This window comes from Rhinatrema bivittatum, chromosome 7 (assembly GCF_901001135.1).
Source record: "Rhinatrema bivittatum chromosome 7, aRhiBiv1.1, whole genome shotgun sequence".
In the NCBI taxonomy this organism is placed as follows: Eukaryota; Metazoa; Chordata; class Amphibia; order Gymnophiona; family Rhinatrematidae; genus Rhinatrema; species Rhinatrema bivittatum.
In genome coordinates, this window is record NC_042621.1 from 9696399 (window position 1) to 9717658 (window position 21260).

General features: G+C 48.1%; 1 protein-coding gene across 1 annotated transcript in view; it reads right to left on the reverse strand.

The window, feature by feature from the left end:
• Positions 1–21260, reverse strand: part of PLCG2 (phospholipase C gamma 2) — a 218670-nt gene that overhangs the window by 187965 nt on the left and 9445 nt on the right. The window contains exon 2 of the mRNA XM_029608130.1: positions 6707–6948. Within this exon, the coding sequence (XP_029463990.1) occupies positions 6707–6905 (199 nt within the window). The 5' untranslated portion in view covers positions 6906–6948. The remainder of the gene's footprint in view (positions 1–6706; positions 6949–21260) is intronic.

A 21260-nucleotide genomic window follows, 5' to 3' on the forward strand; every position in this document is an offset into this window, starting at 1 on the left:
TGCACCACACACATACTTTTGCAAACACCACACAATATAACGACCCGAATGGCAAACACAGTATGTCAGCAGATTTTGTGTCACTTCAGACGGGAAAGACACAAGATGACACGACAAATGTTTTCATATCATTTTAAAATGACTGACAGCACATCCTTGATAATTTCTTTATATTTCATCCCCTCTGCACACCTCCAAGAGTAACAGCTGCGCTCCTCCTTTTTTTCCTTCTCCTCTTTATATTTCAGCTAACTCCTTTGTTGCTCGGCCTGAAGCACAGAGTCCTCGTAGCTCTCTTAAGTCCTGGATTCCTTGCAACAGCTTCTATCGGACCAATCTAAGACTTAGCCAGAGTTGAAGGCAACCTTCCCTGCACACCCTGTTGGTTCTCCTTGATCCATTTCACTCCCTCTTCCCGCATGCTGAGGTAATTGTATAAATTTAGTTACATCTATGGACACTGTGCCGTGTTGTCACTAGCACCCCCTACCCCGATGCCAAAAAAAGATGTCCTCTTCCATGTCAGCTGTTCTGGTGACTGCCTATGCATCTTTACTACAACACACTAAAATAGTAGATGACAGCAAATAAAGACCAATTAACCTACAGGCCGATACAGTACAGTGCGCTCCGGTGGAGCGCACTGTTAACCCGCGTTTTCGACACGCTAGCTTTACCCCTTATTCAGTAAGGGGTAATAGTGCGTCAAAAACGTGCGTCCAACCCCCCCGAAACTAATAGCGCCCACAACATGCAAATGCATGTTGATGGCCCTATTAGTTATTCCCATGCGATTCAGAAAGTAAAATGTGCAGCCAAGCCGCACATTTTACTTTCAGAAATTAGCGCCTACCCAAAGGTAGGCGTTAATTTCTCTCGGCACCGGGAAAGTGCACAGAAAAGCAGTAAAAACTGCTTTTCTGTGCACCCTCCGACTTAATATCATGGCGATATTAAGTGTGAGGTCCCAAAAGTAAAAAATAATTAAAAATTAAAAAATCGGCCCGCTGGTTGAAAACCGGACGCTCAATTTTGCCGGCGTCTGGTTTCCGAACCCGTGGCTGTCAGCGGGTTTGAGAACAGATGCCGACAAAATTGAGCGTCGGCTGTCAAACCCGCTGACAGCCGCCGCTCCTGTCAAAAAGGAGGCACTAGGTACGCACTAGTGTCCCTAGCGCCTCTTTTTACCGCGGGCCCTAATTTGAATATTTTTATTTACTGAATTGCGCGCACAGGAGAGTGGCCTGTGCGCTCGCCCTCTCAGCCTCTCACCTTGCGGCTTCATGAGATGACCCCTTTTGCTTGAAAGGACATTTCTATGGAAAACTTCACCTGCCCACAAACCTATAAAATATTTGAACGTTTCTATCATCTCTCTGCTTTCCTTACAGCAAGTACATTTTGATCACGTCAAGCCTCTCTTTGCAGAGTTTGTGTTGCAGGCCTTGTATCCTTTAATAGCTCTTTTCCTAACTCCCTTCTGTTCTTTCCATGTCCTTACAAAAGCGCAGCCTCCAGAACTGAATACAGTGCTCAAAGTGGGGCCACCAGTAACCTACGCAAGGGCAAGATCACCTCCTTTTTCTTGCCGATAGCTCCACTTCTACAACCAAACAATCTGCTAGCTTCCCCTGTTGCTTTCTTCCATTGACCAGGTAGCTTGAGATCATCTGGGACAGTGGTTCTCAACCTTTTTTCTGTCGGGTCACACCTGACAGATGCGTGATACATTGAACAAATGACCATCACAGAGCTAAATGTAAACATATACTCTGTATCTACAGGAACCGACCTGACCCCTAACAGTGGATGCAGAACAGAACTAGAACAATCCCCTTTCAATTTACATTGCAAAAAAGATATTTCTGGCGTCAACTCAGTAACAGCAACATTAACAGTTTTTATGCACAATAGCCCTCCTTATGAAAAAACAGTAATTTATCACCAATACATGTCCTATTGAGAAAGCACAACTAATAATATTGATAGAAATGCCTACATGCTAGTAAAATACTTCACCTCGGTCACACACATAGAAATCAACTTTCACCAAGTTCACAGAAAGACCGCAAATTACAAATATGGAGACAAACTGGAATGGAGACCCAAAAAAGCCACTCTGCATTCAGTGCAAAACTGAAGAAATGGAAACAGAAATATAGCACCTAATAGACCCCCAGGATCTGCAATAATGTGCACAAACTAATGCACAAAAAGTTATGGAACTCATTCAAACAGTAACAACCCTACCGATGAAAAGGCAACACTACAAATATTTAACCAGGCCCTAAACACCAATACACCTCCTATGAGGAAAACAGAACAAGCCAAGCTGCTATAGATCCCTACACAGAAACGACAAGCTTGCAGAATACCTTTACCTGGGTCACACACGCAGAATATAGACAGACCCTCACCAAATACAGAATAAAGTGACCATCAAGTTAATGATTTTGTTTTTCCATTGTTACACTCAATCTGGCTTCTTGCTGTTTCCAGTTCAGTTGTTGTCTCCACATTTCTATTTATACATTTCTCAAGTAATATAAAATAATAATTCTAAAACTAGAATAATAAATATAATAAATGTTTCAAAACAGCTGATAAATAGAACATCCAATCATTAAAAACTTACAAAATTATTAAAAATTCTCTAAACACCAATAAAATATTTCAATCAGCAGACACATTACATAATACCCAATAATTAAAAAGCCACCTTTACTTACCCTCTCCGGCAACTCTCCTACTCCTTTCCCTTGCAGGCCTTAGCACACACCAGAAGCAGCAATGGCTGCTGAAGCTCTGTTCTGACGCTCCTCTTCCTTAGGGTCCATGACTATTCTGTCTCTCACTCACTCACACACCAGTCATCTTTCTCTCACACAAACACCGTCACACCCCTGACCTATCTCTCTCTCACACAAACACACCAGTCACCTCCCTGACCAATCTCTCTTTCTCTCACACATATACCAGTCACCTCCCTGACCACTCTCTTATTCTCACATGCACCAGTCACCTCCCTGACCACTCTCTCTTTCTCTCACACACATACCAGTCACACCCCTGACCAATCTCTTGCTTTCACACATTTTCTCTTGCTTACACACAGTCTCAATCTCACACATTCTCTCACACACATGCTGGCTCACACTCTCTCTGTCTCACTCACTCACCCCCCACCCCTAGCACACAAGGCAGCTATAGCACAAGACAGCCGGTATTCTGCTATTAAAGCAGTTGTGACAGGCTGGGAACTGCAGCAGGAGTGACTGACCCCCCAGCCCCGCAGCAGTAAGAAGGCAGCACTCAGCTGTTTGCCTGTGCTGCGATCATCAAAGCACAGAGCAGTCAGCTGAGAATGTGGCCGCGGGGATTTCGTGCAATGAGGCAGTTTGGGAAATCAGTCGAGTAGCCGTGATGTGCAAGGGCTGCGGGAGACAGTGACAGTCACTCTGTGGGCCTTTGTTGGTCGTACGGGTGAGTGGCCAAGAGCAGAAAGGCCACGATTCTAGCTGCAGGAGCCAGGGGAAGCTCCCACAGTGCAGAGACTGCAGGGAGGAGGGGATGAGAATAGTGGCTGTAGGCTGTGGATGTGCAGAGCCCCGGGAAGCCAATGACAGGCTTCCCATGGTATGATGAAGCTGCGATTTGAACTGCAGGAGCCAGTTGCAGATTCCCCATAGCCTGAGGAGAGGCAGGAAGTGTTCCCGAAGGGAAGGACTGGAGTGGACAGCTGTGTGTTGAGCCACTACAGTTGCCAGCCCTCCCACAATGAACTCGGCCGCAGTCATGAGTCTCTGAGCCTAGTGCCACTGCAAGAAGGAGAGAGGGAAACTGCAGAAAGCATTGGAGGCCTTACGATTTAGGCCACAATCTTGCTCATGTCAGTGATGACATCAGCGGGACCTGTAGGTCTGGAACAGGGGCCATATAAAAAAAAAAAAAAAAAAAAGTTAAACACTGCAGACCTGGGACAGCTAATCAAGATATTTCCCAAACAGCCGCGTGGCAGGAAATCCCTGCGGCCACATTCTTAGCTGACTGCTTTGCACTGCGATGATCGCAGCACAGGCAAACCTCTGAGTGCTGCTTTCTTACCTCTGCGGGGCCGTGGGAAGCCTTGGGACACGATTTCTGCAGCAGCGGCGGCAGCATGGCCCTTTCTTCTTCCCGCGTGCCTGGTAAACATGACTTCCTCTTCCGGGCCGCAGGGGCGGGAAGAAGAAAAGGCCATGTTGCTGTGCCGGCTTCGCTAACACTGCTGCCGTTCCACTCTGGGCTTGAAAGTGCTGATAGCACGGGCGGGAACGGCAGCAGTGTTCGCTGAAGAACTGTGTGCGTCTGGCTGGGGGTGAGGAGAGGAAGAGAAGAGCAGCGGGAGACCAGGAAGTGCGCGACACACCTGCCGGTGCTTGGCGACACACACTGGTTGAGAACCGCTGATCTGGGATGATTAATCCTGGTGCTCTTTCTGGCTTGACAGGTTGCAGTTCTTGTACTTCCAAATGATCTGTAGCTAGCTAGTGAATTCTTATGCCCCTAATACAGGAGCTTAATCCTTTTTAACTCCTCTGAAGCTCCCTTCCAGTTTTCCCCAAAAGTCTCTTCTCATTAAATTTTCACCCCTTCCCTTTTTGTCTGATCTGTTATGGATTTTCACATCCTATGCAAACAAGCATCCCTTTCCCTCCAGTCTCTCTGCTATGTCGTCCATAAACGGAAAGAACTGGCGCTAGGGGTACCCCACTGATCCCGCTGCCTTCTCAAGAGTGGACACCAGCGACCACCTCTCCCTGGGTTCTCTCGCTCAACCAGTGCCTCACCCAGTTTACATCTCTGGCGCACACCTGTAGCACCCAGGAGGCTTACCAGTCTTCAGGGTTTTACCGAAGAACAGACAAGAAACGTCTACTGCATCTCCTTGATGCATCACCTTTGTCACCTCATTACAGAGCTCGATCACATGTGCCCGACAGGATCTGCTTTTTGTGAATCCATGTTGTCTGGTGTCCTGTGATCTACTTTGCTTCAAAGTGCTGCCCTATCTTCTTTAGTATGCTTTCCGTCATTGTGCTCACTACTGATCTCAGACCAATGAGTCGGTGGTTGCCCGCTTCCTTCCCTGTTCTAACACTTTCCTCCAGTCCCTTAGGCCCTCTCCCCCACACCCTCCATCACTGAGGTCAAGCTGCGAGGGGTGCGTTCAGCACATGCCTGATCTCGTTCAGTATCCCGGGACATACACCATCTGATCCCAGGGCCTTATCCACTCTCATCTGCCTCCACCTCTGCATTTGTAATCATTTCACGTTTATCAATGTCATTTCCTGCCTTGGGTCTGTCACCTTCCCCTTCTTCTGTAAATACTGAGCAAAAGGAAGTTATGTAACATTTCTGCTTTCTTCTGGTTCTCCTCTTCACAGATCCCACTTTCACCCTTTTATCTTACCTATTCCCCCTTTGGTTTTTTTTTTCTCTCTCCTTTATACATCTCAAGACGATTTTATCTCTTCCGTCAATGTTCTCTTTTACTGGGGCCTTTGCTGGTCTATCCTCCCTCCATGAATCACTTTGTCCTGTTTCATAATCCCGCCTTGTGTGTGGGGTTGTTTTTTTGTAATACTCATCTCTCTGCTCTTACCATTTTTCCTACCTCCCTTCAGAAACATGCTGGCCTCTTTCTCCTTTTCCTTCTGTTAACCACCAGCCGTATGCCAAGATTTGAGTCCTCCTTAATGCTCCTTTTTTTTTTTTTTTTTTTTTTTGCCCATGGTCCGGGACTGTAAGTCGCCTTGATCTTGGAATTGGAAAAGCGAGTACGTAAATCCAGAATCCAGATCCCCAAACAGCACGCAGCAGATCTTAGAGGACTGCGCTTCCAGTTAGACCGCTGGGCTCTGTGTGAAGCTGGCGAGGCTTTCTCCTTCCCCCGTCCGCGAGCTGGTCCATGTGTCTGAGACAGAGAGCCCACCACGTCTGTGGTAGACGGAGGAAGCTTCTACGGGCCGGCAGAACAATTAGCAAGGTGAGAAAGGGATCAGAGAGGAAGATGGACTAAGTCAAAGCCCCCCCCCCGGGGTAATTAAAGGGTCTTTCCAGTCACGGCCTTCAGCATCAGCTTTCAGCACTAACAAAATACGGTGAAATTAGAGTTTGCACTATTAATGATAAAAGCAGCATCTGGTCTGTGATGATTTTTTTTTTGATATATACCGTTTTACTGTGCTTCTCTCTCCTCTCCCCGCCCCTCCCTGCTGCTAAACCAGCAAATTACTGCAGAACTGGTGACATTTCAACATTTTCCACCATTTGCATGGAAATTCTATCAGAAACCCCCCTGGCTCCATGAAGAGGTAAACTCGACAGAACATTCATGAAATTATTTGCATGGCAAAAACCGTTAAACCTTTTCACGGGTCCTCATTAGCTAAATGCATTCCCTCCAGGGTTGGATGATCCATTGGGGCAGTGTAAGCCTGGGGGCGGGGGAGGTGCTTTTTCTTTCCAGAGTGCTCTGCGCCTTTAAGGGGGGGGGGGGAGGAGAGCTTGAGGGAAGCAAGGACTGCCCTGGAAGAGGAGGAGGAAACACCTATTTATCACAGCAGGTCACCCCCCCCCCCCTTCTGTCAGCTTGCAAGGGGAAACAGTCCAGCCCCATCCAGTAAATAACAACGTCCATCAGACACGTGCAGGTACTCACAAAACCCTTCAATCTTGTCTGCCGTCTTGCTCCAAGCCACCTGCCTGGTCTCCATTATCACCTGGATGGTCCTCCTCTCCGGCTGAGCTTTCCGGAGGCTGAACACCGTCATGACCGTCCCCAGCTCCAGGCTCCTCTTGATCTGGCTCTTCTCGTATTCAGGCAGCAAGGTGTAGTCTGTGCTTTTCCTTTTCGCCATTTTGCCGCGGGCGTCTTACGGGCAGGGAGAGGCCTTAAACGTGCTACAATAAGCAGAGGAAGAGAGAAGGCACATCAGCCTCTTGGGTGGAAGGGGTGGTTCCTTATCACATAATTAGGTAATCACATGGGATAATACATACATAACCCAATAAAAGATCTCTCTCATATATTAAACATATTTCTGTCACATCAACTTATAATGTGGGGGTCCTTTTTCAAATAAATTTCCCAAAATAATCTTAATCCTGAGAAGGAGCAATTTCTAATTGCTTCTCTATGGCCATTACTACTGATGAGCTTTGATTCGCCCTTAGACTAGTTTTGTCCTTTAAGAAATTCTCCAGGTGAGATGGCTCATTAAAGAAAAAATGTTTACCCTGGTAATTAATAAAGCACTTCGCAGGAAATTTCAGATAAAACGTGGCACCAATCCCCAGGGTTTTGTTCTTTAAACTCCAGAAACTGTCTCCTACGAATTTGCGTAGGTCTAGACACAGCTGGAAATACATAAACTTTTTGGCCACAGAATTGCATATCCTTATTCTTAAAGAATTTACCCAACGCATTATCCTTATCCTTCTCCAAAGAGAAGGAAACAAATAATGTTGCCCTTTGACTTATAATGTCCATTGACTCTTCTACAAAGGTTGATGTTCCTGGACTTTTCTCCTCCAGAGGTTTCCTAAAATGAATATTGCATATTTTCCCAGGTACAACGGTTGATCTAGATTAGAAATTGTATTATTCATTAAAAAGAAAACAGGATGTTCAGTTTGATTTTAAGTAGCTCGACCTGATACAACCCAAAGCACCGATTTTTCACTTCCATGCAGAAAATCCTGCGAATGCATTTTGTTTTTTTTTAAACAAAAAACTATTTTTGATGAATGTAAACACTTTGATTAATGCTCCTCACAGCAATAATTCCCTTTGGACAGGGCAGTTAGGGTCAGTTATTGCCCTATTTGAGATAAAGGCCCCTGGTTTTGCCTCAGATCTTCAGCTTTCCCAGACAGGGTAAAGCCCATCAAGGATTACTGTTTCTTCTTCTTTCCTCCAACAAGAGAGAGAGCCAGAGCGGTCATTTCAGGAAGCAGCCAGGAAGGGGAGAACACATTTTAAAATATGCAACAGCAAATCCTCAGATGTCCTGTAGCACCGGACACGCTTTGAAGCTGGCCAATAATAAACTGGCAAAGCAAACAATTACTGGACGACACAAAGCGGGTTGACCTGTTTTCCCCAGCATCTAGTGGGATGAGGGGGGAAGGGTGCGCTCCCTTTTATTCAGAACCAAATCCCCACCCGTAAGCTGGCACGAGGTCAGCACTTGGAAGCTGAGGATTTGGTACACGTGCAAGCCACAGAGGCATCACCACTAGGCCTTTGCATCCTTCAGTTCTCACTTCTGCCATCCGTCAGCCTATAGCGAGGTACCTTATAACAGAAAACACTCTGGGACGTGAACAGTTCTTCCAGAATCCTCCTCGGTGCAGGCTGAGGGAGGAGATCTCTCGTTAGGACACGCCTCCCACCACCTTGCCAGTCGGTCCAGGCTGAAGCACATTTGCCCTCCCTAACAAAGAGATTTCCAGCGTACGCGACCGGTACGCACACAAGGGACCGCACGCTGCAGGACTCTTAACGCTAAACGGTATGGAAACCAGCTGCTTCTCCTTGGCCACGCTTGAGGAGTAAACAAGAGATTACACAAGCCGACCCCACACACACACTGGTAACGCTCTCCCACCGCTGAGGAGACAAGCCGCCCATCAACCCGGAGGAGTCCTTCTCGCTGACCCCGCTGCTTCTAACGTGGTTCAAGAGGGGATAATAGTGCCACAGAGCCTGGCAGCACCGAGAGCAGGAAGCGCAGTATTTTCTGTTCAACTTTTGGGGCTTCTCATGACTTAATGCCAGCTCCGGGACTGGCGTTCGTTTTTGAGGGATTTTTTTTTTATTTTTTTTTTACATGGGGGGGGGGGGGGCGCGGAAAGCTAATAGCATCATCAACCTGGCTACTACCTACGCGCTGGTTTGGACGCGTGTTTTGGATGCGCCAATCCCCTTATTGCATAAGGGGTTATGGACGCGCGTCCACAACGTGCACCCAGCCGTGTGCGCTAGCCTGAGCGCGGGGTAATGCATGGGTCCTGCCTGAGGACCGTCTCCGGTCTCGGAGACCACAGCTACACTGAGGTAATCCAAAGGAGGCCTCCAAGATGGTGCATGGGACTGCATAAACCGTACACAGAGAGACTGAAGGAGCTAAGGCCGTACGCTCTAGACGAAAGGGGAGATTTGACAGAAGTACTCAAATATCTAGCAGGCTCTAGCAAAGCAGCAGAAGGAAGCATTTTCCTTAGAACGAAAAGATCACAGGGGAGGGGGTGGGGGGGTTCATCATGAGACGCTGAAGGGAAAGAAGCTGAAATGGAAGAGGAGAAAATGCTTTTGCACAGAGTGGGCGCTGGATCCCTGGAACAGACCCCGGTGGAGGGAGGAGAGAAGACAGAGTTCAGGCATTCCAGGGACAGACACAAAGGGACCTTAATGGTGGGAGGAAGGAGGGAGAAGGCGGAGCCAAATGGGAAGAAGGGGTGGAGTAAGTGGCCCCCTTATCTGCCGACTTTTTCTACCTTCTATATAGAAAGAGACGTGGCTTAGTATTTATGGCAACTGCCCGGCAACTGGGAGATCAGGGTTCAAATCCTGCTTCTCCCACCCACGTCCCTTGTGACGTTCTCTCTCGGTACCCACCTAGACCGGAAACTCTTCAGTTTAGGGACTCATCGTATCCTTCTGTAAGGTGTTACAAAGCACACACACACCCCCCGCCATGTAGAGTGCATTATAAATGCCAAAACAAAAGGTTTCTGGGGCAGATGGTACTTTCCATCCTGTAGTAGTTAAGTATCTTAGGTTCCTGTAACAGAAATATGACCTGAGCTAACTACCTGAACATTTCTGCCAAAAAGAAGTGCACACAGGGAATTATAGGCGATTGGTCCAGGGTAATACACTTCAGGACTTTGCAGCCATTGCGATCCAATGCGCTCCAGTGCATCTGGGACATTATTACCAAAGGATCAACCCAGGTAGGAAACTTCACCCCCCCCAGGCCAGGTGCTCCTCAGACAAGGACCAGGGCATGACTGCAGCTTTCCATCCTGCGCCTGCAGCCAGGGACCGGCACTTGGAAAGAACCAAAGCTTCCAGAGTTTGATCTGGCACTTTTTCTCCTTTCTTCCAACGTGCAAAATGTCATCTCTCCTTAGTCTTAATCTCAAAGACGGATATCATAAACTACTAACACTCCGTCAATGAAAACCTTTCCTTTCCACCAACGACTTCAGATCAGTCCTTCAATTACTCATGTTCTCTAACCTGGACTACTGTAACTCACTCCTTTTTCAACTTACCTCTAAACACTATCCGCCCACTCCAAATCCTACAAAACGCAGCTGCAAGAATCCTCACTGGATCTAAAAAAACATGACCACATCACTCCAACACTCCATCACTACTCTAGCTACCAATAACATTCAGGATTGAATACAAAATACTATCCATTCTACATAAAATCATATACGAAAAACAAGAAGACTGGCTAAGTTCCTCCATAAAACTACATACCCCAAACAGAAACCTCAGATCAGCAAATAAAGGGCTTCTAAAAACGCCACCTACTCGCTCCAAACAACTCACCTCAACCCAAAAGAGCGCGATCTCTCTCCAAGAAGCCCAAAACTCTGGAACTCCCTCCCAACCAAACTCAGAACTCAAGAAAACCTAAAAACCTTCAAAAAAGATCTAAAAACATGGATGTTCACCAAAGCCTACCAACTCACCCAATGAACACCACAACGCCAACCCTCTCCAATCTAACCTGAAGAAAACTGAAACTCAACACAACGATGTGTTATAACAAAGAATAGAAACGTATAAAACTGAACAGCAAATAACTTGTATATGAGGTCTCTATGTTAACAATCATTTGAACCTTTTTGAAAACCTTGTTAACCTCCTTAGCCTTGTAAACATCGTATTTTTTGTAAACCGTTATGATGGCGAAACCGAATGACGGTATATAAAACTCGATAAATAAATAAACAGTATAAAAGGGGTAATAATTGCGTTGCGTCTGGGACACAATGGCCTCACCCGCAGCAGGGGGTGGGCAGGCAGCGAGGGAGGGGCGCCAACGTCCGAAGCGCGGAGCCAGTGAGAGCCGCAGCAGCGCAGGCGAGGGAGGAGCTGTTGGGGGTTTCCCCCACCCCACCAGCAAAATGAAACAAAAAAAAAGACTCCTCACTGGCAGAAGGAGAGCCGATGGGGTTTCCCAAGCCCCACTAGCACGGCAGAGAAAGAGAAGCACTGCAGGCAGTGGACGGGCTGCTTGGCATTCCCAGGCCTCACAAGCTGCAAAGGATGTGGAGGCTTGAGAGGAGAGGGGACTGGGAGAGGGAACGGGCTAGAGTGGGTGGAGGAGGGGTGGGAGCAGTGAAAGGGGAGGGATAGGAGCAGGGAGTGAAAAGAGAAGGGAAGGGAGCTAGGGGAAAGGGAGGGGAGAGGAAAAGTGGAAGAGGTGGGGGTTAGGGAGGAAGGAGAGGGGAGAAGAGTGCACATCCCCACCCCACCCCCGACACTCTCCCGCCACATCTCACACATGTATACCCCCACACGCATGCACCCCTCACACACGCATGCACGCATCCCACATTACACATGCATGCATCCACATCTGCAGCCCCAATCCCCTTCACACGCACCGCCACCCCAACTGCCCCCCACACACACACAGACCCTCACCTCCCCCCACACACCCCTTCAGTTATTTCCCAACATACACCAGTCACTCACACCAACCCCATAACCCATACATACCACTTACCCTCTACATCTCGGGGGCAGGAGGGGTGGTGGGGTAAGGTTGAGGGGGTATATGCATACACTCCCACCCAGCTCACTCACCCTGCCATGCACACACACACACACACACAAAATTCATCCCAACACCACTCACACCAGTCCCATAACAAACACACAGGGGGGAGGGAGGAGTCTGGAGATTTCAAGGGGGAACGGGTCAATCCACCAGGACACACTCTCCCTCGCTCTCACCTTCCCGCAACACACACACGCTATCTCATCTTCCCACCACACACACACACACACACACGCTATCTCATCTTCCCACCACACACACACACACACTATCTCATCTTCCCACCACACACACACACACACACACGCTATCTCATCTTCCCACACACACACACACACACACACTCTATCTCATCTTCCCACCACACACACACACACGCTATCTCATCTTCCCACCACACACACACACATACACACGCTATCTCATCTTCCCACCACACACACACACACACACGCTATCTCATCTTCCCACCACACACACACACACACACGCTATCTCATCTTCCCACCACACACACACACGCTATCTCATCTTCCACCACACACACACACACACGCTATCTCATCTTCCCACCACACACACACACATGGGGGAAGGGGGGAGAAAAGGGAGAACGTGCACATGTACCCACACACACTCGCTAAGAGGAGAAGAGGGAGGGAAGGTGGGTGAAAATGAGAATGGTTTCCCTTACTCCAACACCCGCACACACTCTCTCCACTCACCTCCTGATACCACTTACACATCTACCACTCCTAACCTTCAACACTTTCACACCATTCCCAGACAGGTGGGGTGCAGAGGGAGAACGTGGAGCGTGCAAGGGGGAAATGTGCCCATGCACCACTCACATCCCCACACCAATCCAACAACACATACCACACACACCACCACATACATGCACCTCACACATCACCACGTATCCCACCCCCACCTCACCACTACCACCTGCAACCTCTCCCCTTCACACTCCCCTGCATACAGCCTTCCCCACACACATGCACACACTTACCCCCACCCCATTCCTCCACCCCCAGCAGAGTAAATGCCCCCGCCCCCATTCCTCCACCCCCAGCAGAATAAATACCCCCACCCCCATTCCTCCACCCCCAGCAGAGTAAGTACCCCCACCCCCATTCCTCCACCCCCAGCAGAGTAAGTACCCCCACCCCCATTCCTCCACCCCCAGCAGAGTAAGTACCCCCGCCCCCATTCCTCCACCCCCAGCAGAGTAAGTACAAACACTGGGGGCCGATGCAATATAAAGCGCAGAAAGTGGGTGCTGAGAAGTCATCACCCACAAGGGGGGGGGCGCCATGCAATACCCAAATCAGGGGGGGGGGGGGTCGCACCAGGAAGGAGACGGTAGGGTCGCTTGCGCGACCTTAGCGCCTCCTCGCTAACGCGAACCCCGCCGCGGCTGCCGAGTTACGAAGACCGACGCCGGTGAACTCGGCGTCGGTCTTCGTAAGCGGCCGTCTGCCAGTAATGAAAACGGCCGCCGCACGCGATGAGCGCCGTTGTGTTCACTCTGCGTCCCACGCGGGTTATACAAGTGCGCGCGGCTGAGCGCACTTGTATAACCCGCGTGGGCCCCACTGATAATGCCCACATCCACGACGGGGTCAGAAAACCTGCTTTTGACGTTGCCGTGCTATTTTCACTCTTTTTGGGGGGGGCTCCCTTAACATCCACGCAGACAGGGGGAAAAGCAGGAGGGGTGGGGGATTCCCTAGCTCTCTCCCGGTCCTTCCTTTCATTGAGGTGCCCTGCTCGTGTGCAGGGAGTCCAGAGCAGGGAGTCCACTGGCCCGGCTGGCGAGTGAAGCAAGCAATGCTCTGCCGGGCAGGCTCTGCAGGGCATGGGTTGGGGGCCACAGGCTGTAACCCCTGCTGGGGGCCCCATTCATAGGAAATGCCCCCTTTGTAACGTAATTTCTACTTTACAAATCATCTGGCGGGCGACTTCTTTCCTCAGCCAGGACGCAGGCTTATCTTTCGTGATTTCAAAAGGAAAACAGTAAATGGGATTTCTGAATCCATCCGATTTATGGCGTTTCCAGAAGCCGCTTCCCCCCCAAGGCTTGTACATAACACATATAACAGACAACATGACAAACTGGCTCAAAGCTTCAGTTAACAATCGTATGTCAGGCAATGAATAATTCGGCGGATAACAATAATAAAAACATCAGAGAGTACAAAAGCAGCGTGCAAAGGGTCTGATGCATCCAGAGTCACCGGCCCCTCCAGTTGTGGAAAACGAATCTGCCCGGATGCTGTTTTAAGTGCAGGGCGGGTGTTGAATGGGAACCCTCAGCCCTGTGGAAAAGGACAGAGGCGGGTGCTGCTGACAGACCAGACCAGACCTCCTTCTGCCGCTTCTCTAAGAAGAAAGCACCGCAGCATTCAGCATCTGGAAAGCTAACTTGTGAGCGGGTCGTCAACGCATCAAAGCAAACACCGACGGCACTTGGAAGCCAGAGAGGAAAGGGAAGTTACAGAAAAGCAAAAGACAGGCGAGCAAAGAAGTTTCTTCTGCTTAATGTAAAGGGCGCTGCGAGGCCCCGCTGTCTCCCTGTCCCGGACTTGGTCCTGTCCGATCCGGGCTCCTCGTCCCTTGTCCCGGTCCTGCTCCCTCCCCTGTCCCGATGCGCTGCCCGGTCCTGCTCTCTCTCCCCCCCCCCTGTCCCGGTCCTGCCCGGTCCTGCTCTCTCTCCCCCTGTCCCGGTCCTGCTCCCTCCCCTGTCCCGATGCTGCCCGGTCCTGCTCTCTCCCCCCCCTGTCCCGGACTTGCCCTCCCCCAGTCTCGGTTCCTGCCCGATCCGTGCTCTCTCCCCTTCCCGGCTGCTCTTCCCTTGACCCAGGTTCCCGAGCTTCCCCCACGGACTCCCGGGCACAGTCCGCGCTGCAAAGTCAGCACCGGCAGCTCCTACCTCCGGGTCCCGGGCTGCCCCTCCGCCAAGCAGGACCAGCGCAGTCCGCCCAGAGAAGCCACCTCTCGTCTCTCTCTCTCTCTCTCCACCACCCCGCTGCCTGCTGCTCTCCGCCTCCCCGCCCCGCCCCGCCCCGCCCAGCGCTCGGGAAACGCCGCCCTCCGTCCGGCACTTGCAGCGCGCAGAGGGAGGAGCTGCGCGTCCCTCCCTCCCTCCCTCCTGCCCCTTCCGGCTGTGACTGCCCCGCCTCCCTCCCTCCCCTCTAGGAAGCAGCAGCAGCCGCCGCCGCGCGCCGGGGTTAATGCCGGCCCAGATGCAGCCACCTCCCGAGGAAGGGGCGGTGCCAGGCGGGGGTTCGTCTTGAACTCGGCTCCCGGGGCTCACTTCCTGTCTCACCAGCGGGCGCTCTGGCTGCCTCTGCCAGTACTTGATTGAGATCAGCCGCAGCATTTCAGATCACATCTGGGTTTACTGTTTGGGTTGTTTTTAACCTCTTTTTATTTTGTCACTTGTACTTTTTTTTATTAAGTGACCTGTAAAGCCTGTTGCTGATTTTGTGCTTTGTAAACCGATGTTCCCAACGTAGGTCGGTATATAAAAAGCTATTAAATAAATAAATAAATATTTTTTTGTTCCAGAGCAGGAGGATGGAAAGTATTTTTCCTCCACAAACGTTTTTTTAATAAATAAATACTAATTTTAATATTTTATTTTTTTTATTGCTGTTTGTCTTCACATTGTTTTATGTTGATTTTGTAATCCGCTTAGCTTAACAAAGTTATTAGAGGTGGAATGTTGGGAATTATTAGAAAGGGAATGGTGAATAAAACGGAAAATGTCATAATGCCTCTGTATCGCTCCATGGTGAGACCGCACCTTGAATACTGTGTACAATTCTGGTCGCCGCATCTCAAAAAAGATATAATTGCGATGGAGAAGGTACAGAGAAGGGCTACCAAAATGATAAAGGGGATGGAACAACTCCCCTATGAGGAAAGACTAAAGAGGTTAGGACTTTTCAGCTTGGAGAAGAGACGGCTGAGGGGGGATATGATAGAGGTGTTTAAGATCATGAGAGGTCTAGAACGGGTAGATGTGAATCGGTTATTTACTCTTTCGGATAGTAGAAGGACTAGGGGGCACTCCATGAAGTTAGCATGGGGCACATTTAAAACTAATCGGAGAAAGTTCTTTTTTACTCAATGCACAATTAAACTCTGGAATTTGTTGCCAGAGGATGTGGTTAGTGCAGTTAGTGTAGTTGGGTTTAAAAAAGGATTGGATAAGTTCTTGGAGGAGAAGACCATTACCTGCTATTAAGTTCACTTAGAGAATAGCCACTGCCATTAGCAATGGTTACATGGAATAGACTTAGTGTTTGGGTACTTGCCAGGTTCTTGTGGCCTGGATTGGCCACTGTTGGAAACGGGATGCTGGGCTTGATGGACCCTTGGCCTGACCCAGAATAGCATGTTCTTATGTTCTTATGTTGTCTTCATTAACAACTGTCCCCCTCCTTCTTGTTCCCAAGGTGTGGGTCCTTTCTGGGGGGAGGGGTGAAGGCAGACCTTCGTGGCCCAGCTGGTGCTGTGAATCCTTCCTAAATGTGGAGGTGCCTTTGCCACTTTGATGATGTTTTATGATGCCTTGCTGCAGGGACAAACCAGCTGGATACAGTATTGGGAGGTCAAATGAAAACTGATTTCTGCAAATGTTAAATCAATGTCTAATTACGTGTAACTGTGCGAGTGACAGTAGGGCTATTTCTGGGTAAGTGTTACTGATCTCAGGTTCCTGGGCTTTGTGCTTACTGGGAATGAGTGCACCAGATGATTAGGGAAATCCTGCACTGTGGGTAGCCCCTTCAGCATGGAAAAATCCTACCCGAGTTCAAGGATTACTTCTCCTTCACTGAGCCTGGGCCCATATCCCTGAGGGGGGGAGATTCAATGGTGGGTCTCCAATTCTTGCTCTTTTTCCTTTCTCCTTCAGGTTGACTTTCCTCGAGGAAAGGGCTGCAGCAAAAAAAAACAAAAAACCCCAGGCTATACAAGCCCAGCCTTCAAGGATGAGGAGCGGTGGCAGAAACCTCTTCCCTGAATAAAAGACAAAAAAAAAAGTTCATTTATAATGTCCAAAAGTCCTCCTGGGGTGATACCATCCCTACGGCTCCTCCTCTGACCTGGAATGGAAGCCGTAGATCTTCAGTGACCAGGTCTCCGCAGTGCCCAGGGGTTGGCCATCAGCAGGAGCAACCCAGCTTTCACGCCAGTCAAACAGCTTACAGACTCTTCCTAAACAAGGTCTCCACGCAAAAAAAAAAAAAAACACGCAGGCAGAGTGCATTAAAAGAATCTCCTCTTACAAAAATAAATCGCCCAGTGAGGGGAATTGGCCGCCCATGGATAAGGAAACGAGCTCCTCACTTCTCAAACGCTGAACCAAAATGCCACACCTCACAGACTCCTAGCCCTCGCTTCTAGGAAGGGGTCCAACCATGTCAGACATCCTCTGGGGAGGTGCTGATAGATCCTGAGGTAGGGATCTAGGGCGTGACCAGGAGCTCCCCACACTGAAATGTTACCCCTAAGGTTACCACAGGTTACCCCTGTTTCTTCACTTCGGTCCTCTAGCCACTGGAACCAGGATCCTCTGCGTTTATCCCACGCCCTCTTGAATTCCATTAAGGTTCACGTCTTCATCACCTCTTCTGGGAGGATCTCAGCTTTCTGAGAAAAAAATATTTCCTGACTTTGAGCCTTATGTCATGATCTCTAGTTTTACAGCTCCTATCCATCAGAAAAGGTTTGATTCTTGTGCATTATTAATACCTTTCAGGTATTTAAAACTCTATATCGTATTTATTTATTTATTTATTAAAGGCTTTTATATACCAACTTTCTTGATACAAATCAAATCAACTCGGTTTACATCGAACTAAGCAGTAAATATAACCAACCAAACAACAAGAGACAATTTAAAGGAGCATAAAAGTTACATTATAACAAGGATGCCTTAACTGGGAGTAGGAAATAAAGAAAGGGTGAACGAAGATGACTACTATATATATACAAGGGATGGAGGCAAGGAGCAGACCTCTTGATAGGTAGTAAGCTCCCACTAATTTAGCTAGATTCTTTGTTATTGCATCTTATTGTTACCCGTTATTATGTGAAGGCAACGCCTATATAACCGTGGCTAGTAAGTTACATGTAAACCGACACGATGTGCAAACGGTTGTCGGTATATAAAACTGTTCAAATAAATAAATAAATAAAATAAGCTTGATTTGGTGATTGTTTGTTTACATAAGTGAGTGATGGAACAATTCTAAGTCAGGCTGTGGGGCTTGTAGTGGGGAAGGCTTGACAGAACAGCCATGTCTTTAGTTTCTTTTTAAAAGTTAGAAGACAGGTTTCTTGTCTGAGGGCCGTTCCAGATGGAGGGACCTGCGGTAGAGAATGACCGGTCTCTGATGTTTGAGTGGTACACAACTTTGATAGGAGGAACGTGTAAGGATCCCTTGTAGGCATCCCTTAAGGGTCTGGCCGTCGAGTGCAGTTTGAGGGGGTGTAGCAGATCAAGAGGGGTCTGATGATGAATGTATTTGTGGATAATTGTGAGTGATTTATGAAGAATCCTGAAGTTTACTGGGAGCCAGTGAAGGTCTTTTAGAATGGGAGAGATATGCTCTCTCCGATTGGTATTCGTCAAAATTCTCGCCGCTGCATTTTGGAGCAACTTTTCATATCTCCCCTGTCTCTGCTCTCCTCCCAGGTTTACATATTTAGGCCTTCATTCTCATCTCTTATGGCTTTTGGTGCAGGCCCCACACCTGTTTCGCTGCCTTTCTCTATCCTACATCTCCAGAACTGAATACAGTACTCCAGGTAAGGTCTCACTAAAGAGCTACACAAGGGCCTTATTGCCTCCTTTTTTTTTACTTCTGGTTATGCCTCTTTCTCTCTGCTGACCAGTAACCCTCTGGCCTTAGCCACCACCTTGCCACATTGCTTCACCTTCAGATGGTCAGACACTGTCACCCCAAGGTGCCTCTCTCCTGCTCCCTGCACATCAGTCTCTTGGCCCTCCCTCCCCCTCCCAAATGGATGACTGCAGGTCTTCACAATTTCCCCATTGGGAAACAGTGGAAGGTGGAGGCTGCCGCTGTACCCAACCCGGTACCCTATTTGTTTATCAGATTATGACCGGTTTTAAGGCAAGTTTTACACTCTGCATACTGCAGATTGCTTTGTAGGTCTTCCCTGTCCATCGGTGTTTTTGAGCTGCTCAGGTAACTTGCGCCTGTGTAACTTTCTGGCCAAAGGAAAGTTAAGTCACCGTGGTTCTCCATTCGGTGGCCAAAGAGGCATAACACGGCCGCTGCCCTCAGCCCTTCCCCTTCTTGAGTTGGCCACAAGTGACAAGTGGCCTGTGAGAGGAACAATGCTCATTGGATAAGGTGCCAGAGGCCAAAATTAAAAGGCCTATGCCAGTTAGACAAGTCAGATAGAGGGGGTGGGGGTGGGGATGCAAAATAATAGTTTAGGGGCGAGTAGGCAAAATAGCACAGAGCGCAGAGGCAGGAAGATGTGAGAAAAGTGAAACCCGACCTTCACACCCACAATTGAGGATCAGATGTGAGGACCCTGCACACAGGGGCGGCTCGAGGCAATCTGCTGCCCCCCATGGCCCGGTGCAGGTGAAATCACCGAGGGCCAGGGCAGGGGGAAGGCAATGGAGGGTGAAGTGACCTGCCCAAGGTCACAAGGGATGGCAGTAGGATTGAACCCTGGCTTCCCTTGTGTGCAGCTCACTGCTCTAACCACTCACTTTTCGGGCCTGGTATTTTTTTGTTCTCAGTCTTCGGTGTCTGCACTAGGGGGCGCCGGAGAAATGTTTAATGGGGCAGGATGGCCTTTGGCCGCCTCGCCTCTTATTTATATTTATTTATTTTTTAATTTTTATATACCGGTGTTCCTGTATGGACATACAAATCACACCGGCTTACAGTGAAACATTGAAATAAAGCAAAAGAGCTTCGCACGCAGGCGGTACACGGAACAAGGAATACAAACCGGGATAAGGGAGACCCTTCTAGTTAAGTTATGGCATGGTCCTGAAAACCGATAAACAGCAAAAAACAAATCAACAAATCAACAGATAACTACGACATGTAGTCAGTACAAAGAACGGGGAGAAGGGCCAATTACAGCTTGTAAGAGTTAAACAACAGAGATCTGCAGCGTAGGATACTAGAAGGGTATATCGTACTCTTGGGTCTAGAAATAAAACTCCTCCATTCCCCATTCCCTGCCTCCCACCCTTCTCCAGGATCTGCCCCCTGGGGGTGTGAGAGGTTGGTGAATGGTGGGAGTCTGTGTGTGTGACACACTCTCTCTTAGGGCTGATACAAGGGTATTAAATGCCCCAGACAAGCCTTACAGCCTTTCATTCCCCCTTCCCTCCCCTCCTCACATAATTAAAACTTATGCATTATTTTCCATTTTAAAATGTATTAACTTCCCTGACCTAAAAAGGCAGATTGCAAATGGAAAATAGACATTCAAAGTACAATCTTCTGAAGTAAAAATATCACTTACAATTATAAGTTATATTTATGTATTTAGATTTATATTCCACATACACTACAAAAACAACACACATTCAATATTAATAGTTTAATAGACTTTAATTAAACAACCTTTCTCATAGTGATCAAGGCGGATTACTGGATCCCATATGGTATTAGGCCTATGGTAAAGTGCACTGGGTGTGGACTTGGCCCACAGAAAGCCAGGAATAAACTGAACTACAATTCCAATATAGTAAGCCTCCCATATCATAATTGCCAGCACTCAACCTATGAAAAAGCCGTACTGCAGATATTATATCTGGCCCTAAACACCAATATACCTCCTATTAGGAAAACAGATTAAAGCCAGGTTGTTGTAAATCCCTTCACAGAAATTACATGCTAGCAGAATACCTAAAGCCTCAGTCACACAAGCAGAACACAGATAGACTCTCACCAAACACAGAATAAAGAGATCATGAAATATAAATTGAAGCATGCAGACAAAAACTGAACTGGAAATCACAACAAACCAAACTCTGTAAGCAATGCAAACACAATCAAGAAATATAAAACATTAAACATACCAATAAAAAGAATGTTTAATCTACTGATAAATTCAGACAATTAAAAACATATAAAAATGTTTAAAATATTACCAAACACTAATAAAATATTTCAAAACAGCAGATACATCACATCCAATAATTAAAACTAACAAGGATATATAAAAAAAAACCTCCCACTCCCGGAAACCTTAGATTTCCAGTCCTCCTGAGACTGTCGTAGATTGAAGGAGGGTGCACAAACTTTAACCTCTCTCTCACACACATATATACAGGTACTCTCACACATGCACACACATATGCGCAGGCACTTTCTCTCATAGACCCAC